The 23,213-nt window shown below is 33.9% G+C and overlaps 1 protein-coding gene across 4 annotated transcripts in view; it reads right to left on the bottom strand.

The window, feature by feature from the left end:
• elmo1 (engulfment and cell motility 1 (ced-12 homolog, C. elegans)) overlaps nucleotides 1-23,213 on the bottom strand; it is a 530,141-nt gene that overhangs the window by 323,009 nt on the left and 183,919 nt on the right. For 2 of the 4 annotated variants that reach the window (XM_039737602.1, XM_039737605.1), the window contains exons 4-8: nucleotides 14,532-14,572; nucleotides 11,028-11,100; nucleotides 8,901-8,951; nucleotides 8,007-8,176; nucleotides 3,912-3,947 (exon numbers count right to left, since the gene is read on the bottom strand). In XM_039737602.1, coding sequence (XP_039593536.1) covers nucleotides 3,912-3,947; nucleotides 8,007-8,176; nucleotides 8,901-8,951; nucleotides 11,028-11,100; nucleotides 14,532-14,572 — 371 coding nt within the window. The remainder of the gene's footprint in view (nucleotides 1-3,911; nucleotides 3,948-8,006; nucleotides 8,177-8,900; nucleotides 8,952-11,027; nucleotides 11,101-14,531; nucleotides 14,573-23,213) is intronic. The other 2 variants (XM_039737604.1, XM_039737607.1) reach the window with 1 other exon arrangement.

The raw sequence follows: 23,213 nt of genomic DNA, 5'->3' as shown, positions 1-23,213 counted from the left end.
CAATCTGGAAACATCTGGGCTGACAAATTTGGGAAAGATCATTAACAAATCTGCTAAACAACTATCTCTTTTGCAAGCTGTAGCTTAAATGGACTTCTGAGCTGTGATTTCTGAACTTTTCTCAGAGGTTTGTTGTTGGGGCATGTGCCAATCTAGGGATTTCAGTGAAGGGTTATGCACAGGCACTACAGGAAAACAGGGACTTCAGGCATAGAATAAGAAACTAAACCTGTTAAAGCCTATCACATGATACTAGGCACGGAGATCTGGAACTTTGACAAAGAGAGATAGATTACTTGAGTGTCACAAGCTATTTCAGCAAACGATTACTAATATTCACTATTCTGCAATAAGATTTACTATATCAAAAAAGAGATAGTATATAAGTCAAGGGTAGAGAATTTAACTTTGGCAAATAGATTAACAAACAGCAAGAAAAAGATTAAAAGCTATAGTAAGTAAAAAATCATCATTATTGATGGACATTCACAATTAAATAATTTAATCAGAATTTTAAAGGTTTAGAAAAGCAAAGTACTATAACATGAAAGCACGGTGAATTATGCTTTATGAACTATTCATTGTGTGATAAATGTAGCCGAGTCTTTTATATACTGTGCAAAGGTGGTGAAAATTTAAGGCAGTAAACTTGAGTATTTGTCTCCCTTTATAGACATAACTTAAAATTTTGCAATAAGCTACATTATTGATTGACAAATAACATGCTACCAAATGTAAAAGTGAAGGGAAAAAAAGAAATGATCTAAAATGAGCTTTATGCTGGACCTCAATGACAAAATCCCTTAGTAACCCTCTTAGTGAAATCTGCATGTTCTCCAAACTCCTACCAAAACTGCAACCACAAAACATTACACCAGTTAGTGTAGCTAACAAACTACTAGTGCGTGATAGGTACTAGGTACATTAATACATTAAAACTGTCTGGTGTGTATATATAAGCGCAGGTGGACGTATTGCTGACATCTGCCTTGTAACAGAAGATTCAGTAGAACTCAACATATTACATATTAAGAAATAGCCAACGTTATTTAATGAGAAGTGAAAACCTTAGGTACAGACACCTTAAATGGCCACATTCAATATTATTTTTCCATAACCATACAGGTATTTCAAATTAAGGCCTAAACCAGAGAAGGTTAGAAAGCACATTATCTGGTTATAACTTGTATATGCTCCAAAGGCACTACTGGAGAATTTTACTTTTGTAAAATTGGTGAAAAAAGAGAGACAACTAATTTCGACTTGGTGAAACAAAAGTAAGCATAAACACTGCCAGTCAAAAGTTTGGACACATCCAGAAATGTTTGTTTTTGATAGAAATTCATACTTTATTTTTTTTATCAAGACAGCACTAAATTGATTTAAAAATATATCAAAACATTACTAGTGTTTCTAATTTCAATTACTGCTTAAAATGACTGATTTCTAATTTATCATTCACATAGTTCATGACTGCAAAGCCCCACTTCCAGTGTCCTAATGGTTAATTCCTTTAGCTATCTTTAATTAGTCAATTTAAATGCTAATTGGTTATCAATTTAAATGCTAATTGGTTATCAGATAAACTTTCGTAATTAGCACAGTTGAAACCTGTTAGTCTGTTTCACATGGGTTGCATTCCTAACGTTCAGCTCTAGGTGAAAAACTACCCAAAATAAAACAGCTTCCTCAAGAAACATGTTAATCTATTGGGGCTTTTTTCTCCACAGAATAAAGTTTATTCCATGACACACTGCAACCCAGCTTAATTAAATTTTGATAAAAGAGGTGTCGATTTCTATCAAAAATAGTGAAAACGTCTGCATTTACCCAGACTTTCAACTGGTAGAGTACTGTATGTCTAGAAGAGCAATGTCTCTGTTCGAAAATATATAGAAATTAAGTTTATTTCTCTTTTGTAAGCTAACCAAATCTAACAGGAATCATTCTATGATGTATGTGGCAGTTCTCTTCTGCAAACTCACTGCAGATATTCAAATATATACTTTCAATATATCAAATAATAATTTTTGAAAATACACAGTTTAGTATGTAATGATTGAGATATGAATATGGCAAAAATAAGTTCAGCATCTCAGGAAGCAAAAAAAATTTATCAATTTCTAAACATCTTTATCTTTGCTTCTTGCAGCACTTCCATGCCACCTGCTGGAAACTGGTTGAAAATGTTAAAAAATAAACATATTGCAGTAAAATGTCAAATAAAAACACATTCCTGTTGTAATCTAACAGAAGAAAGCTATGTTTTTGGGCATCCAACTAAATGGAGGGGAAATATGCATTAAAAGCAAAATATCACCTGATCAAATATATTGGTAACATCCATTTGGCACTTTTCATTTAAATCATTATATTGTACTTACTACAATAAACTGCCGTACATTATTGAAACACGAAACAGTACAATATTACAATTGACAAAGATACACTTCAATAACCATTTAATAGAATGAGTCCACTACATATAAAAATTATTACAAGCAATATCCTTTTCAAAAAATGGGTCAAAATTAGCAGTACCCAAATAAATAATATGGAAATGTGCTTTTAATTAAGGTCCAAAAATCCTACAAGTTTACCACTTTATCAAAGAAAACATAATTACAAATACTATTACAAACATTTAAATAGTCTAATTACTATGAAGAACATCTTTATGCCCTTTTGAAAAAATTAACTTTAAATTTTGATGGTCAATATTATTAATACTTTCAATTTTTTTTTATTTATCAGCTACACACTAAAGCAGTACAACAAAGGGTCAACTAGCATTTGCTTTGGATACTGTAAATGTTTTTAAATATCATAACAATTTTAGTACATATTAATATAGCATGAGAGATGTTAATACATATAGCATATATTTCATCTGAAATATTAACAAAACATTTAATACATTAGTTTAAGAGGTAGTTGATTGCTTTTGAAAGTAATCTTTTGCACATGGGAGTGGGCAAGCAGATATTTAATACACTATATACCCTAATCTTTGTAAACAAAATAAACAGTTAAATCAAGTGTAAACCTGCATATTAAATAAAAGAGAAAAGTTAACAAAAGTAATGTATATTTATTCATTATTTTATTTTGAATGGTGATAGTATATTTAAAAAGAACCAGTAGCTATTTTAAAATAAAATCAGGATTTATTTTACTATGAAAACATTGGCAGGCTTTTTAAGAGCTGCTCAATCAATTATAAGAAAACAGAAAACTTAAAAAAGGGTATTTTATTACAGCTACGAAAGCCCTTAGGTAACTCCACATCCACTCGCCATGTACATCTAATCTAGTTTTATATGAAAGGCGATTCTTATTCAAATATTTTGAAGCATCTAATTACTTACTGTTACATGTTTTCAAAGCAATTAACATTTAACTGTAATTGTAATATTGAAAAACATTCAGTAACTATTTCTATCTACTGTATTTAGTAAAAAAAGAGCTAAATAGAACATGGTAACAGAATTATAACAAAGATACAGTAAGCCCGCAGTCTGCAAATTATCTTCATAAGGAAATTTAATATACCTTGTTATCATATGTAATATATCATATTTAAGTTAATTCTATCCTCTGCATATACAGGTTTGCACCGCTTAATCAATTCTTCTAAGAAAGCAAAATGATGCTGTTCAAACATGGAGTAAAGGTCAATAAAAAAAGTATAAAAACTGAAAATGTCTTTTTTTGTAGTGCCCATTACCACATGCAAAAGAAGGAAGAAAAGATGACAGTAAGAATTAAAAATACCAAAAAGTAAAAGAAACTTAAGCAATTTGGTCATTTATTGGATTTATCTTGTTTTTCAAGCACCAAACCCCTCATGCAAATCAGTGAGTAGATCACAAACGGTATTAGGCGTTGTGCTTATGCAGATGAATTCTTACCAGGGCTTCATTATCTTCTGCAATTTCTGATAGCGTCTGTAAAAATTTAAAAACTTTCGCATCAGGTTGACAGTATACCAAGCGAATTCAAGCTACAGCATTTCCGGGAATGGTGCAACTTCTCTATTTAGCTTGCTTTTGGGACTGTGATGTCCACTAAAAGCTTTGTTAAGCGAAGTCACCATTTTTATACAGAAAAGAATAAAACTGTTTTCATGATATTTAAAAAAAAATAATAAAAATATCACATTTAACATTTCAGTGAAAAAGTGCAACTGAATTTCTCTTCTGTTCTATAAAATAATAAGCAATGTAATAAATTAACTTATGAAGCGGCATAACTGTAAAAAATGCATAAATAATTTGTATTTTAAACAATTAAAACACACATATTATTCCTGATTTTGAAAATATATGCTTCATTGATACAGTACTCCTTTATATTTAAACATTATCCACTTTTTAAATGTTTATATTAAGTTTCAATATACAATCTAAATGTTTACATTAAAATAATAAGAGAAAGACCCTGCAGTATGGGAAGAACAAAGGTGATACCATAAAGGAAAAAGATAATAAAAAAAAAGAAAAACAACTAGGACAATAATAATTACACCACAAGATGGCAGAGAAAGTCAACTGATACACTCCAAAGTTATGCATTTCTATTAAGTAGTATTTTTACTTGTTCATTACCACAATGGTTTATAATTGATTAGTCTACAGGTTTTGTTATTCCTCAAAAATCCTGACACTGGATAATAAAAATCTGTATGGCAGCTTTTTGCACTAAAAAAAAAAATAAAATCATGTCTATACCTGTAAATATTAAAGACAACATGTTCTGTATGTATTGCAATGAATAACTAGAGACTGTGAGCATTGTCTCCTATCTGAAGCATAAAATTCAATGGGATTTTGTGTACAGTATCATAACTATACTAAAACTTAATTTATGACCTACATATCTATACTAAAATGTTACGATAGAATTTAATAGGCAAATGTCATTTTCATTACAAGTCATCATCATATATACAGTGCAGTGAAAAAAAACAACAAGCATAGTTCCAGTTTAAACCAGAGCATTACAACAGAAAGCTAATCTCTATAACGCCTTTAATTGGTTAATTGGTATACTTCACCCTGTATATCAACAATGCACTTGCATCATCTAGAATAACTCACATCTACCAATGACTAATTAAGACATAATACAATACACCACATTACCACAATATCTGGAAAAAAACTAAGCTTCAGGGCTTTCTTCTTGTGTTGCCACTTATGCACAAGGTGTTCTGCTGGTGGGACACTGCCATATTTCAATGTTGTTTGTGTACGTTGCAATAAACCCAGGAGTCCATCAAAAGCAAAAATGGCATTTTTGCTTTTAAATAAATGATAGGCTTTCTACTGTATGTTGTTTGCTCTATTTCATTAGTAAAATATGCAATTTGTATGTGTATATACCAAGGTGAGCAGCATGTCACAGCTTAGTATTCCTACATTTATCAAAGATCCTGCCAACATCGAGCCACACAGAGTGAAGAGCTAATTACCTTTGGGTAGCTGCGGTCTGAGCATTCCAATAATGTATAGCTGTCTATGATTCGTCATTTGCATTACATGTCACAGCTGCGTGTAGAAGGCAGGAAATAAACTGTGTGTGGCAGCTCATCTTTATGTATCTTTACACACAAAGCTTCTGTCAGAATGCATGGGGATTGTTTGGTTGATATGCAATAAAAGTTGAAGTTTGTACTAGGAAGATGTCGTCGTCTTCAAAAAAAGGAAACATACGTTTGAGGAAATCCTAGAAGTAGTACTTATAGTATAATTTTGAAGTGTCACGACATACAATTTTACACCTGAAGTATCATGGATGTTAACTTGTTTCAGAGTGATATATATATATATATTGTGTGTGTGTGTAAATATATATATATTTTAAACTCAGAAATAAAAATATATCTGCAACTGCCAATACTTGCTTTGGGAGATTATTTAGGTGAAACAGCCTAAATGTTTGCAAAAAGGGGGACACCTTGTGCCAAACAGTATAACTGCAATGCTATGGGATATGAAATCTTAACTTGTTACAGTGATAGCTGACTTATTGGGACACAAAAGAAAACTGATTCCAGCGAACTGCATAATCAAAATGGCAAGGTCATGTGCTGTAAAATATAGCTTTTTGGAGAGAAATCCCTAAAACATCTAACTTTTGTGTTTTTATTTAGTTGATACTGGTGTGAAACAAAGGTTTTTATTCATACTCACTACTTTTCAGCCACTGGCAACTTCTTTATTGCAAGTGCAGAATGCACTGGGTTATGGGTATGTAATTTAGGAGCAATAATGCCAAAGACCCCTTATGGTGTAACAGGTTAATGGTGAAATATAAATAAATTAAAAATTCAACCTCATATGTTGAATACTGGTATGCTAATACTGATATAATGACAGATGTGGTCTAAACAGAAACTAGATTATGGCTGAATAATACGTTTCAATGTTGTTCACTACAAATCAAAATGAAGCTACCTAGTTAATGTAACAGCAATTTTCAAAAAGGGAAATAAAGAATAGTTTCACTATTTTTAAACTCTTAATTATATCCTACTGAATTAAACATTCCTGCCATGTGCCCTGTGTTGGCTCGGATTGACTCCAGCAGACCCCTGTGACACTGAAGTTAGGATATAGCGGGTTGGATAATGGATGGATGAATTAAACATCCCAAATTAATAAGATTTGTATATTCAAACTGTAAGAAAGCATTTATAAATTTATATATAGTTTATATGATAATGAAAAGGTTAAATGTATTAAACCCAAAGTTTGATTTTCAAACCTTGGTTTGCAGTTACAGCAGAGTCCCTCAGGAAATACTGTAATACATTAGGACCTATGTCTACTGATACTAATTTAGAAACCTAGCATAGTGCAGTTTTCTTCAAGCCATCCTATCTGAGAGAAGTCAAATGAAAATGAAAGACTGAATACATTTTAAGAAGAGGAATAAAGAAATGGCATTCATACTTTTGTGAGTGCAATAAGCTTTAAAGGAGGGACATACAGGAATGAATGGGTACATATATTGATAAGTTTTGGTAAAGAATGTATTATTATTAGGTTTGTGTTTGTCTTTCTTCCTCAAATTCTTTAATAAATGCAACAATATAAGGGATCTGTGAGTAAACTGTGCTTGTTTTATTATCCTTAGGCTAAATTAAACCATATAAAAATAATGGTACTGAATAAATTTGCAGTATTCAAAATGCTACATTTTAGCAATGACAGAATGAACACTTTACATTAAAAGGTAAAAAAAAAAAGCAGTACACACTAATTTAAAATTGATTACCCATTAAGAGGATGCATCTATACACATTCTGAACCTATTCAAACCAATTTAAGTATCCCAGGCTCAAAGTTGGGCATCAGCACTTGAAATCATTTACAATAATGGTAATGGCTGCCGAAAATAAGAGATATTGTTTTTTTAAGGCAAGAATTCTTAATTCTGATTTATGAATACCATGTTTGTGTAAACTAACTGTTGTTACCTGCATGATATTTTAGATAATGCACAACTGAAAAGCATCAAGCTCCATTGTCAGTTATGACTATCTATTTCAATTTTTTTCTGAATAATTAAACATTTGTCAATGATCAAAAATAATCTGCAAATAAAATAAAATACAAAAATAAGTGACTGTGTAAATATGGGAGTATCAAGCTAGACATACCAATTAGAAAAAAAAATGGTTTCAGGATTTTAACCTCATAATAAAGTCGTTATTCACTATAGCACTAAATGAAAATAAAAAATTAAAGCTGGTTTGGCAGATAAGAAGCTGAGTCTGCATATTACAAAATTGTAGACTCACACTGCACCACTGAATTATCAAGGGTAATACGCCTTAATTTTTTTTGCCAGCAATGAAGCATAAAGAATTACACATTACACAGAACCTACTATGTTAACATGTTCCACCATAGTGCTGTGGAATGGCCTGAGCCATAAAACTCATTAAAACACCTAATTAATTGTTTAATTTGTTTGAAATCATAAATGCATGGACTTACTCGGTTCCACTCTCTACCATTTGAGTTAGTAGGGAAATTCCATCCAAGTTAATAAACTCCTGGGCAAATGTTATATCTCGCGAAGAATTTGCTAGGTCTTTGAGAGCTTCTAACTTGGCGTCCATGCTAGAAGACTGAATCTTCTCATGAAGCTGCAAGGCTGTATGTGCCTAAAAATAAATTAATAGAAAAACAAATGTTAAACAATGAAGATGAATGTTCAGGAAATAATATCTAAAGAGTTCCAAAATGCTTTGCTAAATCAGTGTTGGATATGGTTTCTGCTTTACCTCTACACATAGCCATTTATTTAAAAAAAAGGGTTTAAATACAGTTTATTCAATCTTAATGTTAAACCAGATATACTGTAATATAAATTTAGGGATCTAATGGCAAAAACCAACTCTCTCATCGTGGCTTAAATTTAAGAATATTATGTAATGACCAAAGCATTCCTTTGTCACTTTTGATAAACATTAAAAAAAATTATAAATTACCACTACACAAATAAAAGTAAAGGCAGACAGGAAATAATCTAATTAATACTGCTGCCTCCTAGCTCCAGGGAAGAGTCTGATGCTAGGCATTGACACTGTCTGTGTGGAGTTTTTGTGTGTTCCCTGTGCCTGCATTTGTTTTTCTCCCAAAAAGTATTCTGGTTCCTTCACACATTCTAAACACTTACAGTAAAATAAAGTAACAGTTCTTAATTAGTATAAAAGTATGTGAGTGTCCTCTGTAATTGGCTGGCATCCTACAGTGAGAAGATTTCCTGCTTTTTTTATTACGTCTTTTAAAAATATTTGGCAATGATATTTTGTATTGATTACATATAACAGTGAACTGTAATCATGACTGAACCATCTGTATTAAAGTAATTGTGCGGCTTCTTACAGGTGATGAAGTTAAACGAAGAATCGCCCCATTTTTGATCTCATTACGATTCTAGAAAGAAAAGAAACAAATGCAAATAATTAGAATTGCAGGTGAAATATTCACAATCACTTGTCTTCCTTCTTGCACACAACAGGCTACAAAGAACTATGAAGTTCAACAGCATTTCAAAAAAGAAAAACTAATATATTATTAAACTGTAATGCAAGTTCTCAAGGACTCTGTCAGAGCTGACCAGTATCCTAATATGAATTTCACAGCAGACAAATATGAAAATGAAGATGCTTCTGTATGTGTGGTTAAACAGCAGGTGTCACTCTTCCCTCCATTACCAAATTTTCACTATGTGAGAAATCCTTTGGATGAGACTGTATGCAAAGTCCATCCAAAATAGAGGGGACAACCCCAGTGTACTTTGTAATGTCTTGTCAAGGCTTCTCAAGTACACCCTGGCTGAATCTCCCCAGGCTGTAACATGGATTCTCATTTCTCTATTAGACTTTCTGTGTGCTTATTAAATTTGAGAAAAACCTGACCATTGAACTTGGCTTTAGTTCACACTGTAGTCATTCATTTAACATGTTTATTAATTACAATATATGTATTTGAACACTTATAAATAATCACATATATAATAAATTTCTCCAAAATAATCCACAAAATCTACCAGTAAAATAGTATACATTTAGAAATAATTTTGAAAAAGGCATATCTGTAAGTAAAAAAGTGGATTGTAAAGTGAATAAAATACTAAGTTATCAGACAATTTGTAGGACTTAGGTTACACAATCTCTACGTATGGAACTGAACTCTATATTCAGTTTTAACAATAACCCTAAAATAACTGTTGTATCTAAATAATTTTCTACTTAAGTAGTTATAAAGCTCTGAAAAAGGGTGTAGCAAGAGTTGTATTCTGAGATGGCCGAATTGCAATATATTGTATAATAGAATCATCAATCTCCCTTCAGCTAGCAAAAAGAACACACAATGCTTTGTGGTGATTTTCAGTACTCTATTATTTTAAACAGAACACATACAATATTCTGTTTATGCTTAAGTATTCTCCTTCCTCATGAAATTTAAATGTAACAGTTATATTTTTATGTCTTAAACATATCAATTCATTAAACCTTTTAAATCCATGTTGAATTCTCTGACCAAAAATATATCCACAGTTTTGTACCTGCTGCAAAAAAATGAAGTTGCAAAAGAATGCATAATAAAAACAAATATCAGAGACTGTGAAATATGTGCCACCTAACAGAAAATTTTGCTTTTGTATGCTGACGGTTAAATTCTGAATGTGTTTACAAAATGACTTTCTAGGACTGGGCTTTCAATCTTGACCTCTACAGCACGATGTAGTGGCTACAGCATTTTATTTCAAACTACAAGGTTGCTGATTCAACCCCTACCTCTAAGTCACTGTGTGGCTCTGATCAAATCACTTAAGCAGCCTTAGCTCTAATTGTTACTGTTACTCAGAAGCAATTTCAATGTAACATTTTAAACATATAGATACTATAAACAGACTGACAATGAGTGAGATGAAGAGCAATTTTAACGATCAATATATTAAACCTAAACAGTTAATAATATAAGAATAGACAAGACAACAATGAAGAAGGGCAAATTTAGTTTTTACCGTAATGCCAGTAAGGCAGGCAGGTTTAAGGCCACCTAGGCTTTTCCTGTGAGGTGAATCCATCATCTGGTATACTGGGCATAAGAATCTTTATTCAAAGCTATTCAAACTCGCACTTTTATAAAAGGGTTAAATATTCATTCAAGTTCTTTTCGCTTGTCATTCTATAATCAAATTTTTAAATGACATCTTAAATTAAAAAACACAGAATTGAATTCTTATCTTTTACATTCGTTTTTATCTGTAGATTCAAAGATAAAAAAAAGTGATAACTGCAGTAAATGTAATTATTAATATGCTTTTAACATTTAAACCCTAACCTTAATTCAAGAAATCTTAATTTTAGAAGATTTCAGACAATTTCAAAAATTCTGATCAGGTACAAACTAAACAAATGATTAAAGAGTGATTTAAAATACATTTCAAAGACCAAACACATCACCACCTCTTGATGCGTTAGAACAATACCAAGACATTACCTTCTCTGTAATGTAGAAGTTTGTGCCATCTGCATGCTGCAATGCAAAGCTATCATAGTTTCCAAGAGACCACCTAAAACATAAATTTGGACAACACTGTCTTATCATTTCACAATTCAAATTGTATTAGTAACAGTAAGCATGCATGTCTCTAAAAATACACAATATGATCATTATCTGTTTCATTCACCATACACATATTTTAAAAAAGTGCTGCCTCCTGATGTTGTCCTGGTTAAATACCTGTGCCATTAGACAAGCTAGTTAGTGACCCACTATGCACCAAAACCCAGGCTGGTCACATAATATAATATTTAAAAAGGAGACTGAGTTTAACCTTTGGCATTAACCTGTTACATGAGCAAAGTGATTAACTTAAAATCTACAATAACAGAAGAGAATATTTTATAGGAGTCTGTTTAGAAATCCCTTTATGTATGCTGTCTTTATTATTAACTTTCCAGGATATGAAACTCTAAAATAAAAATAGTGCTGAAGAAGGAAGTAGCACTGATTATAAGGAGAAACAAGAAGCAGTAAGTCTGTCATGGAGTTCCTCACTGAAGACGGCAAAGGAATATCAAAGATTGTTTTGGTGTCTATAGTCACTACTCAAAATTTATTTACTTCCTGTTTCATTCTTATTTTATTCTGCTGATTAACCACTTTTCTTCACAGAAACAAGAAAGATAATGGAAAGGCTGCTTGAGGGTGGACAGCCTTAAAAGCAAAACTGGACTAATATACTGTCCCTCAAACAGTGTGAGCAGTTTTGAGGTTGCTTAGGAGACTTGGCTCTTTAAAGCCAATGTAAAGACCAGTGTACATTAACACCTAGAGCCACTATTTTGAGTTGTGACCTGGTGACCATATTGTAGTTATAGGGCTGCCCTGACCCAATAAATAAATCCTGGAATTGTATGGAAGTGACACCAGATGTGGTACTTCCGACAGGCTCAATGAGGCTACAGTAATGGAATCTTTAGTTAAAATATGATCTATTGCAATCTATTACAAGTAAAAACATTAAATGTTGTTTTATGCTTAGGCACATGAGGATTTTGCCTCGCCTTAGAGGAACCACCAACATAATTACTAAGACTAAAATGAAGTAAATGAGTAATGAGCACCCCCTTAAAAAGTGAGGACAAACTGGGGGGAAAGCCTATACACCCCTATTATGAAGCAGCGATAAGATCAATGGGAAAACCCGCAAGACACCCCTATTAACAAAGCAATGTTTAGAATAATGAAGAATCAACACGTATACAAAATCATCAGTGGCTGTTATTGATGGGTTAAAATGACAGAATTCTGCATATTAAGAGTCAAATGGTGTGATGTATTAGATAAGGTAATGGTAGTAGAAAAGTATAAAAGACAATGAATTGTTGAATTAATTGCTCACTCCATGAACCAAGACATTTGTGCATATCTATGTGCAAATAAAGAATTGTTCTACAATATCAACTAGTCTCAGTAAATGACTCCTTTGAAAATACAAGAAAGTTTTTTTTTTTTCCACAACACAGTGAAAAGGTGAGACAAAAGGCAAGCACTTGAGTAGGAGGAAGAGTGACCAGGCGAGAAGTAGGGACTGACAGAAAGTGAGAGAAATTAGGGAATTTCTACATACATTATAGTGGGCCAGCTATCACAGAGGTCAGACAGGGGACGAAGATCTTTATGTATATTTACTGTTCTTGTTAAAATAGCAGTTAAATTAGTATAAAAGTACTATTAAGTACTATAAAATGAGAAAATTGTTACACATGTAAACATGCATTACATACAGGACTGTTTGGATTTTTTTCCTCCTCACGCAGGTAGTGGTTTTTTAAAGACAATGAAATATTGAACAGTAATTTTTTTCTTCTTTTTGACTTTTAAATAAGTTTTATCTTGATATAAGCAACTGAAATCATAATAAATCATAAAAAGCTTGGCAACTTTTAAAGAGATACTTAAATGTTCCTACATGGCATTAAAGGAGCACAGAGGGCAGTGATGTGCCTGCCTTATTTTTTCAGAATACAAGAACTACACAACAGCTATATTATCTTATAATATCATGCTACTTGTTCACAGTGGAAAAAGTTTTTCCATGTGACGTGTCTTTACTACTATTTCTATAGTCTTCAAGTAACATTATATCATGTTAATTTTTTAATAAATACACTAAAATGCAGCAACATTTTGCTTTCACTAAGTTGTTCCTGTGTGGATGTATCCATATACCAGCTTTGTATCATTGGTGTCTGAAATACAATTGTGTGTTTAAGCAAAAAAAAAAAAATCACTTGGTTAAGCAGCATTCCATTCACTACACAACAACAAAGTTGAGCAGATATGAAACACCTTTGTAAAAGTTTTATTTTTTGTGTGAAAATACAAATGTCAGTACTAGAAAAGTCTGCTTTTTGATAACACTTAATTTAGTGGCAAAGCTGCTTTAACTGGGCTTAGTTTAGATGAACTGCTATGGCTAGCAAAAAAATGTGCTGCAATGTCTAGCTTCTCTGGAAGAATAAGCACTAGGTGATCACTGTGTTGTCCAAGCCACATATTCTGTAAAACGTTTTAGCTTGTGCTATGAAATGCATTTTACTTAGTTTCAGATGCTGTATCATAATGCATTAAAAATAGGACGCTTAAGCTGGAACATATATGCTGTACACTGTAAGGTGTTAGACAAAATTCAGAAAACTGACTACAGAAAAAGATACATTTTGATTAGGTAAAAGCAGCATGCCAGTCAGGTGACTAGGTGATGCTAAATTGGCCTCGATGTGTGTTCACCCTGTATATGGGCTGGCTCCCTCTCCAGGTGTTGGTCCTGCCTTGTGTCCAATGCCAGCTGAAATAGGGTCCAACTTCCCTGCAACACTGCACTGGATTAGCAGGCTTTGGAAAATGGATGGATGGATGAACAGATGATGGTCTTGAATGTTTCAGATAAAGAAAGAAGTGGGAAGACACAGGCGTACGAGAACAGTAACTATTGATCTTAATTTTGTAAACAATATTTGAGACCTGCAAACACATTTTATCAGTTAATACACTTTATAGTGCTCTGTTGGCCACAACAGTTTACCATTAGCACAATTATTCAGGTTTGGGGCCATTTGCCTGAATCAAGTCAAATGGACAAAGTTGAAGAGCTAAGAACTCAGCAATAGAAAAAAATCCTCCATGTTCCTATTTTCAGCACAGAACTAGATACACTTCTTCTGAGCATGTGCTATCTACCTCTGCCTCAACAGATAACTCAATCCCGACCTTAAATCTGAATGAAATGTCAATTTAAGTGGTATTTATCACTCATCTTTAAGCATTTTATCCTTCACCTCCTGCTTGAAAGTGTGGTGAGTGTGAAAGTAATCAAACTGTGAAATGAATGAACTCTTCTGTAGTGAGTGCACCTTGGAAAATACATCTGAGTTATACACACATCCATCCTTATAATGAGAAAACTGCAGTTGCTTCAAATGTAAATATACTCACCCATCACATACTTCCTTAATAATTGACGATAGTGGTTTTTTCTGAAAAGACAAAAAAAAAATGTTTACACAAGAAACATGTTTAGAAACAAAAGAACACACACAAATGAATCACATTGCTCATTAAGAGTTGATAATTTAAAACAACCTAATCATGGCTCTTATGATCAAGTTGAATGTTCTTAATCTTTGTCTACTTCCTTTACACACTAATTTGCCGACTACAGACTGCTCCTCTCATAACTCTTTAGTGTAACACTCTTCATGCAGCCCTTTTTGAATGGTCTCCAATGCCCGTTAACCTTAACACAAAGTAGAACTTAGATATTATCTTGAGGACTTTTTAAGTGTTCAAGTATTTGTTTGAGAGGTTTTAAAAGTACTACTTCAGCTTCATTCCATCTAACCAAATTGTTTTAAATAGGTTCAGTAGCTTGCTTTTTTGTGTCCATTAAGCAATTGTAACATTAGATAAAGATTATTCTGTGAATCAATGTATATTTACATAAAATGATGGACTGTGAACTGATGTATTAGCCAGTGGAGGTGTTATTTAATGTTGTTACATAATACACACGGGGAAAACTTTGGTTGGTCTGGACAAAGCTATACAAGTGTATCATTTATGCAGTGAAAATTGGCGATAGTCTAGAGATGTCAGTAAGAGTCAGACATAGACAAACAACACTACTTTCAGATACAAACCCACTGTTCATAATAAGAATAATTTACCAAAGGAGGTACTGTATATCCCTATAATAAAAGCCAACCAAAAAAACCTGCAAATTCATAATAAACAATCCAGATACACCAGTTATGAAAAAATCACAGAAAATTATGCATAGTGATCCCATCATCCATTCATTTATGGATCAAATGTAGGCAGCAGTGAAATAAAATCAACATTCAATGTGTCACTGTGGTCTAATAAGCTTTGAACTTACATGATGTAACATTTTTATGAAATGTTACTTGTTCTTATATGAGATTATATATATATATATATATATATATATATATATATATATATATATATATATATATATATATATATATATATATATATATATATATATATATATATACACAGTATATATATATATATATATATATGATATATACATAACATACTATATATATATATAAATATTTATACATATATATTACATACTAGGCTGACCCGCCTTTTAAGGCGACCGACTTTTAAGTTGACCACTTCTTAAGGCAATTCAATATGTAGATCAATTTGATATTTTATACATACTCATTAATTTGGTTATATTGCATTTGAGTGGTATTACTTTAATACTCGTAGTTTCTATTATTTTTGTGATGAAATTTAAACTTTTTTTCTATATTGAGGTCACCCTTTTGAACCCCCCTGGTATTTACTGCGCGGTAAGGCATTTGTACTCCATCAACATTAATTATTTCCAGAGACATCATTTTGTCTATTTTTCCAGCGCATCGCGCACAAAAGCAAGGGAACGATGGGAGCACCAGAACTCTGCTCACATCATGTCACTTCGTACCGCAAGCTGCAAGTAGTAAGTCTGTGATAAGCGGAATACCGCTATGCTTTCAACTCATGGGATGGAAAGACAATCCCGACCGCCTTTATATAGTAAGAAATAAGAAGAAGATATCGCACAGTCTGGAGTAGAAAATCATCTTTTACCTGGAAAAACGGAACTACGAATCCCATCGTGCATTGCAAAATGGACGGGGCATGTGTGAAACTCTGCGCCTGCGTAGCACTCACGGGACGGAAGGACAATCCCGACCGCTTTTATATAGAAGGATGATATATTACTTCTATGTATTATGACTATTGTTACAATAATGATTTGTTGCTCGCTTTCCCTTTTCATTATATATTCTTGCTTTTTGTTTTCACTATTATGCTTTATGAGTACATATTATTATTATTCTGTACATATTTTTGGGCTGTGCCAGGAAAAACACTAAGAAAGTTCTTTGTTCTCTGAGACTTATAACAAAAGGGGATAAACTCCCAGCTAAACATGGGCTAGTTTGCTGACCAAATCAATATTATCCTAAAGTTGTTGAAAGTATTACCACACCCTGGCATTTGAAAGACCCACAAAAGCTAAACCAGACACATTGGAACACTACAACTAAAGCCCTTTTGAACTTGTAACTCCTGAATAGTGTCTCTCTATAAACCTTCATCCTCTAAGATTTTACCTGCTCCAACAGCACCTGGAGAAGGAAACATTCAGAGCACAGACAGAACCTTATTTAACCACCAGGGCTTAAACCTACCAATATTCAAAGGGTTCTCCCAGCAGAGCCTGACATGGATTTAACACTGAATGATTCTTTTAAGATAAAAGTATTATAAAATTATTGTATTTCTTGCTTTGTGATTGGTTGTTGTTGTGTTGTGGTGCCTCCGTTCCACAATCACACTTCAAGTATACATAAAATTATAAATACAGTGAAAGAAGTGATGCATTATTCAAAACTGGAGGTACGGCCATCTCACACCAAGTCATGAGTCATCAGTTGTAAGCTATAAGTTATTATGGATTGCAGTATAAGTGAACTAGCTTCGGAATACACGTTTTCCAGTAGAGGGATTGTAAGCACACACTGACTCTGGGACAAATTACTACAATGGATATGACTGGAGAAAAGAAGCTAGAAATGGGAAGGAAGCAAATATGGTACATAAAAGGTCTACAATAGTTGAGTTTAATATTCTATATTTGGAGACAGCAGGTTCAACTTTTCAGATTCGGATAGTCCAGAAATACATGAAATATCTGACTGATAAATCAGCCTAGCACTAGATGGATTTCACAATGCCATATGTAGAAGACAGATGAAGATAAGGCAACTTGTGTTTTGACGCTTCCAGCAAGAAAACTGCATCACTATAACTTTTCTATACAAATTGTTTTATAGGTAAACATAACTGGAACGATATAAATGCTGTATTTCAAAGGACTTGTCGTCATTTTACCCAAAATGAAAGCAGTGAAAATAAAGGGGAAAAAAGTGATGTAACAAGAAAATGACACAGCCCCAATTAACTCATCTTGTTGATCTGCTACAGGCAATCAAAATCAGGTATGAAGTGCCAACAGGCACTCATTTCTGCAATTCATGCACTCCAAATTTAATCCAAGCCCAGTGGCTTATTACTGTTACCCCATTCATGGTGCTTACAGGTTATATATATATGTGCACAGATAATGGCTGTGTTAATGGATAAAATAGAGAAGATAGACATACAAAGCACTCATTGATAATTGGCAGATAAGGGTTTCAGAACTACATGCAAAGGCACAGAAAGCAAAAACAGAACTAATTACTGACTTTAGAATATTTGAAATGAGAATGTATTACTGAATTTCTAATTAAACACTGTGCAGCTATAAAACCTTGTGTTATGCAATATTACTTACACACTTACTGGGCTTTCATAGAAACTTCAATGAATACAGTTCAATATATTTCCACTCAAAAGCTCCAATATTCCACAGACAGTGGCACTATCTAATTTAATGGTATATGTCAATTTAATTAAATAACCTTTTGCTTCATCAACACCACAGCTAAACACAGAAAGCATTTTTTAAAATCTGAAGATTTCATTAATTTGTTAAAATAAAAATGTAATTTCAGGCAATAAGCTGGCATCCTATTCAAAATTGGGTCCTGCTTTGTATCCAAAGCTACAGCTCCCTCACCCCTTCAACTTTGAACTGGATTAAGTGGGCTTGTCAATGGACTGATGGATGTTTACACAGACATTAGTGTTTACTTTATCTGCTCAGTAACATTTGTCAGACTCTTAGTTATATGCAGTGTAATGCATATTTCTAATTGAAATGAGGTAAAAAGACCTGTTTTGCATACAAATATTTCACTGATATATCAAATATATGGAGTATTATACGTAATACACAAACACACAATACTTTGTAAAAGTATTAGGCACCCTTGATTTTTTTGGCATAAACGTTTGCAATTTTATTTTTGGATTTTCTTCATTCGTTTGCCAGTAGAAAACAGCAAGTTTCAGATTTCTAAACATTGTGGAAGATGAACCCTGGGACACAGACAGACAGACACCAAATGTCCAAAAACACACACGTTTATTTCCGTCAGCACCTTCCCAACCAATACAGTGCACAAATCACTATCCAGCTCACCGTCCTTTTCCTTCTCTCTATTTCTTCGGCCGCCTTCACTCCTCCTCACGCAAGCTCTGTCTTACTCCTCCCGACTCAAGTTCATCCAATGGAGTGAGGCGGCCCTCTTTATAGTACCCGGATGTACTCCAGGTGCTTCCTGATAGTCTTCTGAAGGCACTTCCTGGTGTGGCAGAAGTGCCGTATGAGCACCCAGAAGCACTCTGAATTTACATGGAACTACTTCTGGCAGCACTTCTGGTTGTGAAGGAAGTGCTTTATTCCAAGGCTCCTTAATCCTACGTGTGCCCCCTGGCAGTGGCCTCGGGCTCCAACAGGGATGAGCTTCCCACCTCTGTTCCTGTGGCCCCCATGCAGACCAGGGCAGCTGCCATCTCGTGGCACAGGGGAGGTATTGTCTCTCTCGTGGTCCTTACAGGGATCCCATCTGGGCAGGGTCCCCAGCTATCCGCCACAACATACATTTAAAACAAATTAAACATTGCACAGAAATAATTGCATTTTGTTAAAGAAAGTAACATATTAAGCAATACACCTTCTCCTGATTACCCTATAGGTCTCTAGCCCAGCTTATGATTAATCAAAGGTAAAAGGTAAAAACTAGTGCTTATGATCAATGACGGAATGGGCTGGTGCAGAAAGAATCAGGCTAAACAGTCATAATAAAAGGTGGGGGTGTGGCAGATGTGACAGATTAACCTTTAAATTATTAATTCTGACACTATGTCAAGAGTGAGTACAGCAACAAGACACACAGTGGTCATTCTACATCAACAAGGTCTCTCCCAAGCAGAATTTTAAAGGCAGGCAATAGTTTCAAGATGAGCTATCCAAACTCTTTTGTGGAAGCACAGGGAAACAGGCAAGGCTATGGACCAATAATGCAGTGGTCGACCACGGAAATAGAGTGTAGCAGAAATGAGATGCATCAATCTGACATCCCTTCTGAATAAGAAGGCATCAAAAACTGAACCCTGCTCAAAGACACCAGTATAACCAAAGTACACTCCTCTACAATATGGAGATGCCATGTTAAAAGTCTTCAAAAAAGTTGCTACCAGAAAGCCATTCCTAAAAAATGGAAAAATGACAAGAGCCTGACCTACACACAAAAACACAAGAATTGGAGTTCTAAACGATGGCAGCAAATGCTCTAAACTGACGAGTTAAAATTTACAGTTTGTCTGGGGTAGACCCAAAGTGTTGAGGTTCTCTGCAGGTTTTTGGATGAAAATGGAGTTTGTGATCTGGTCAGAAGTTAAAGGAATCGCCAATTTTGTGAATTAAATATGGATTCCCATTCACCATGCAATACCATCAGGGAGGTGTCTGATTGGTCTCAACTTCATACCGCAGCAGGAAAGTGACCACAAACATACATTCAATGTCCAAAATAACTGTCATCAGCAAAAAGAACAATAAGGAGTTCTGCAACAGATGGTATGGCCTCCACAGAGCCCTGATCACAACATGAGTGATGCTGTATAGGATTACCTGGAGTGGCCAAAGCATACAAGGCAACAGCCAAAGTTCCCGGAAGTACTGGAACAAGTTCTACAAGAGTCATGGAACAAACTACAAGGCCATTTTCTTATATAAGATCAGTGCAACTAAGAGTACTAACACAATTTTACAGGCAAAAAATTGTCATTCTACTGGTTTAATTTACTTTCTTATTGTTTACTGCTGTTTTTAGTATTTTTTTTAGTTTTCTGAAAGCATATCAGCATTACAGATTTCTGCATGTGCCTAAGACCTTTGCATAGCACAGTATACATACAGTCATGTGAAAAAGTAAGTACAGTTCACAAAATGTTTTTTTTATTTTTTAACATAAGGACACATCAAACTTTGATCTTCATTTAAAGAGTATTTAAAGATAAATGTGATATAATTGGAAAAAAGAAAGTAATGAAAATTTGACCTTGCCATTTCTGTTAGTGGAAAAGGTTAACTACACCCTTGGCTCCAATATCTGGTATTGCTCCTTTTTGCAGAAACAACCTCAAGTAGGCATTTCCTATAACTGTCCACCAGTCTCTGACAGGAAGAAAGTTTTGCCCATTTCTCCATGCACAATTCTGTCAGCTGGGCAATGTTTGAAGGGTGTATTCAGTGCACAGATGATCTCATATTATCCTCCAGCTGGCAGAATGAAGACTTTATAATGGATTCTGTGATTGCGAGCTGTCCAGGCTCACTTCAAATGCCTCCAAAGCATCTTGATGGCATTCAGATCTGGGCTATGACTTTCTTTCTTTTCAGCCATTAATTGGTGGATTTACTGGTAGGTTTAAGGTCACTGTCATGTTGCAAGGTCCACTTTCAACTAAGCTTCAGTCATCTAATAGATGTTCTCACCTTATCCTTGAGCACTCTTTTTGTACAATAAAGAATTCATAGCAGATATCATTATGGTGAGCTTCCCAGGCCCTAATCCAGAAAAGCAGCCTCAAACAGTAACATTTCCTCCACCATGTTTTATAGTTGTCATCAGGTTCTTCTGGTCAAATGCTCCCTTTGGTTGTCGACAAACATTATTCTGGTATTGGGGCCAAATAGCTATCTTTGCCCCATCTGTCAAGAGCATATTGTCCCAGGAGTCTTGGTCTTTGCCTATATATTCATGGACAACCTTTAGTCTTACCCTGATGTTCTTTATAAATAGCAAAGGTTTCCTCCTGGCACATCTAATATTTAGATCTAATTTGTGCAGCCTCTCAGACTAAACTTGCTTGTGCAGCGTGGCCTGGATCAGATGGAAGTTGTTTGAAGTCTTCTCCACTTGTAATAGTCTAGACAATAGAATGGTTGATTTCCAATTGTTTGGTAATCTTTTTAAACCTCTTCCCAGACTCACAGACATCTACAGTATAAACCTTCTTTCTGGAGGCTTCAGAGACTTTCTTCGATCTAGGCAAGGTAATAATACACACTTCAAGAGCAAAGTGGAAACAAAACTAAAAGTCTGAGGTTGAAATAATACAGCTTCAGACAAGATCCTATTTAACGATGTTCTAATCATTTGCACGTGATTCTAATTGTAGTTATTTGAGGAAATGATTAATGTTGGGCTGGACTTATATTATCCACATGTGAAATTTGCATTTGTGCTTATTTAAAATACACAAGGAACTATAAACTGTAAATGTGTCATGATATTTATTATATATCACCATTATCTACAAATACTTCTTAACTGAAGATCAGATCTTGATATGTCCACATGTTAAAAAAGACAAAACACTTCATTGTGTGCACTTTTTTCATATGACTGTACTCTGAATTTGAACTGCAGCAACACAGAATTAATAACTACAAAATGTTGAATTTTTATTGATCGTGACTGAAATGAACACTTTCAAAGTTTAACTAACAAATGTGCTACCTGCAGTGGAGTACCCAGGGGAACAAGGGATTAAAGTATATCCTGTGCATGACTATTACATGAAAACGTCCTAAACAAAAGAATCCCACTTTTCCTAACCATGAATTTTGTTCAGTAAATCAAGTTTTTTTTTTCCTTTTGTGGCTTTCTTTAACACATCATCTTAAACAGACAGACAGACGGACAAACTCTTAAATTCTACTAAAGAATACATTATGACTATAAAAAATAATAAGTTGTCTAAGTTTCTTCTTTCAATATCACTGGAGTACTCCCAAAAGCTTTTAGGAAAAAAATGAACAGCAGGAGGTAACTGCAACATAAATATTCTTTTAAAGGCAAAACAGAAAACAATCAATCAGACTGCACAGAGAAACAGAGAGGCATTCTGCTGTAGTTTAAATAATAAAGAAGCTCATATCTGACTTGTCACTTTATAGATTCTTTATATTGTGAAGGTCACATTGAAGCTATGCTCAAATAACACAGATTTAGAGCTTTATTATTTGACTCGTTTTTGATGACAAAACATTTCACCAAAAATATAACAATAAGGTCAGTTATTATATTTTTATCTCCCAAGCTTTTCAAAGTCATAAATGGTTTGTTTCTTTTGTGAGTTTAAAGAACATATTTACCTGAAAACCTGCCACTATACTGTTATCTTGCAAGCATGCTTATCTGTAGATATATTTTAATTAAAGCCATCTAATACCAAATCAAGCAACCTAATACCTAGTAAAAAAGGATGATGCTGGTGTCATTCCAAAAAAATATTCTAAGTGCTCACAACATCATGGTTCTTACTGCCAGATGCATTATATTTAGATGCATAAAGTACCATCCTCCCCTCCATTTATCCCTTTTCTAATTTTCTTAATTTAATGCAGGGTTGCAAGATCCTTACAGCTCTGATCAGGGCTGCTAAGGAAGGCCTTGAATGTCTCAAGCAGCCAATATCCTCTTTTATAACTGTCCATCCTGACAGGATGCATGGGGTGCTGGTGGGGCAGCGGTTCAGCTACGGTCCATAAGGCATTGCAGAGACTGAAAACTTAGCAGATCATGTGTGTATATATACATATATAAGATTTGACATTAAATAAATAGA

This window comes from Polypterus senegalus, chromosome 15, assembly GCF_016835505.1.
Source record: "Polypterus senegalus isolate Bchr_013 chromosome 15, ASM1683550v1, whole genome shotgun sequence".
Classification (NCBI taxonomy): Eukaryota; Metazoa; Chordata; class Cladistia; order Polypteriformes; family Polypteridae; genus Polypterus; species Polypterus senegalus.
The sequence above is the reverse complement of the archived record's forward strand: the minus strand, read 5'-3'. Positions and strand labels throughout refer to the sequence as shown.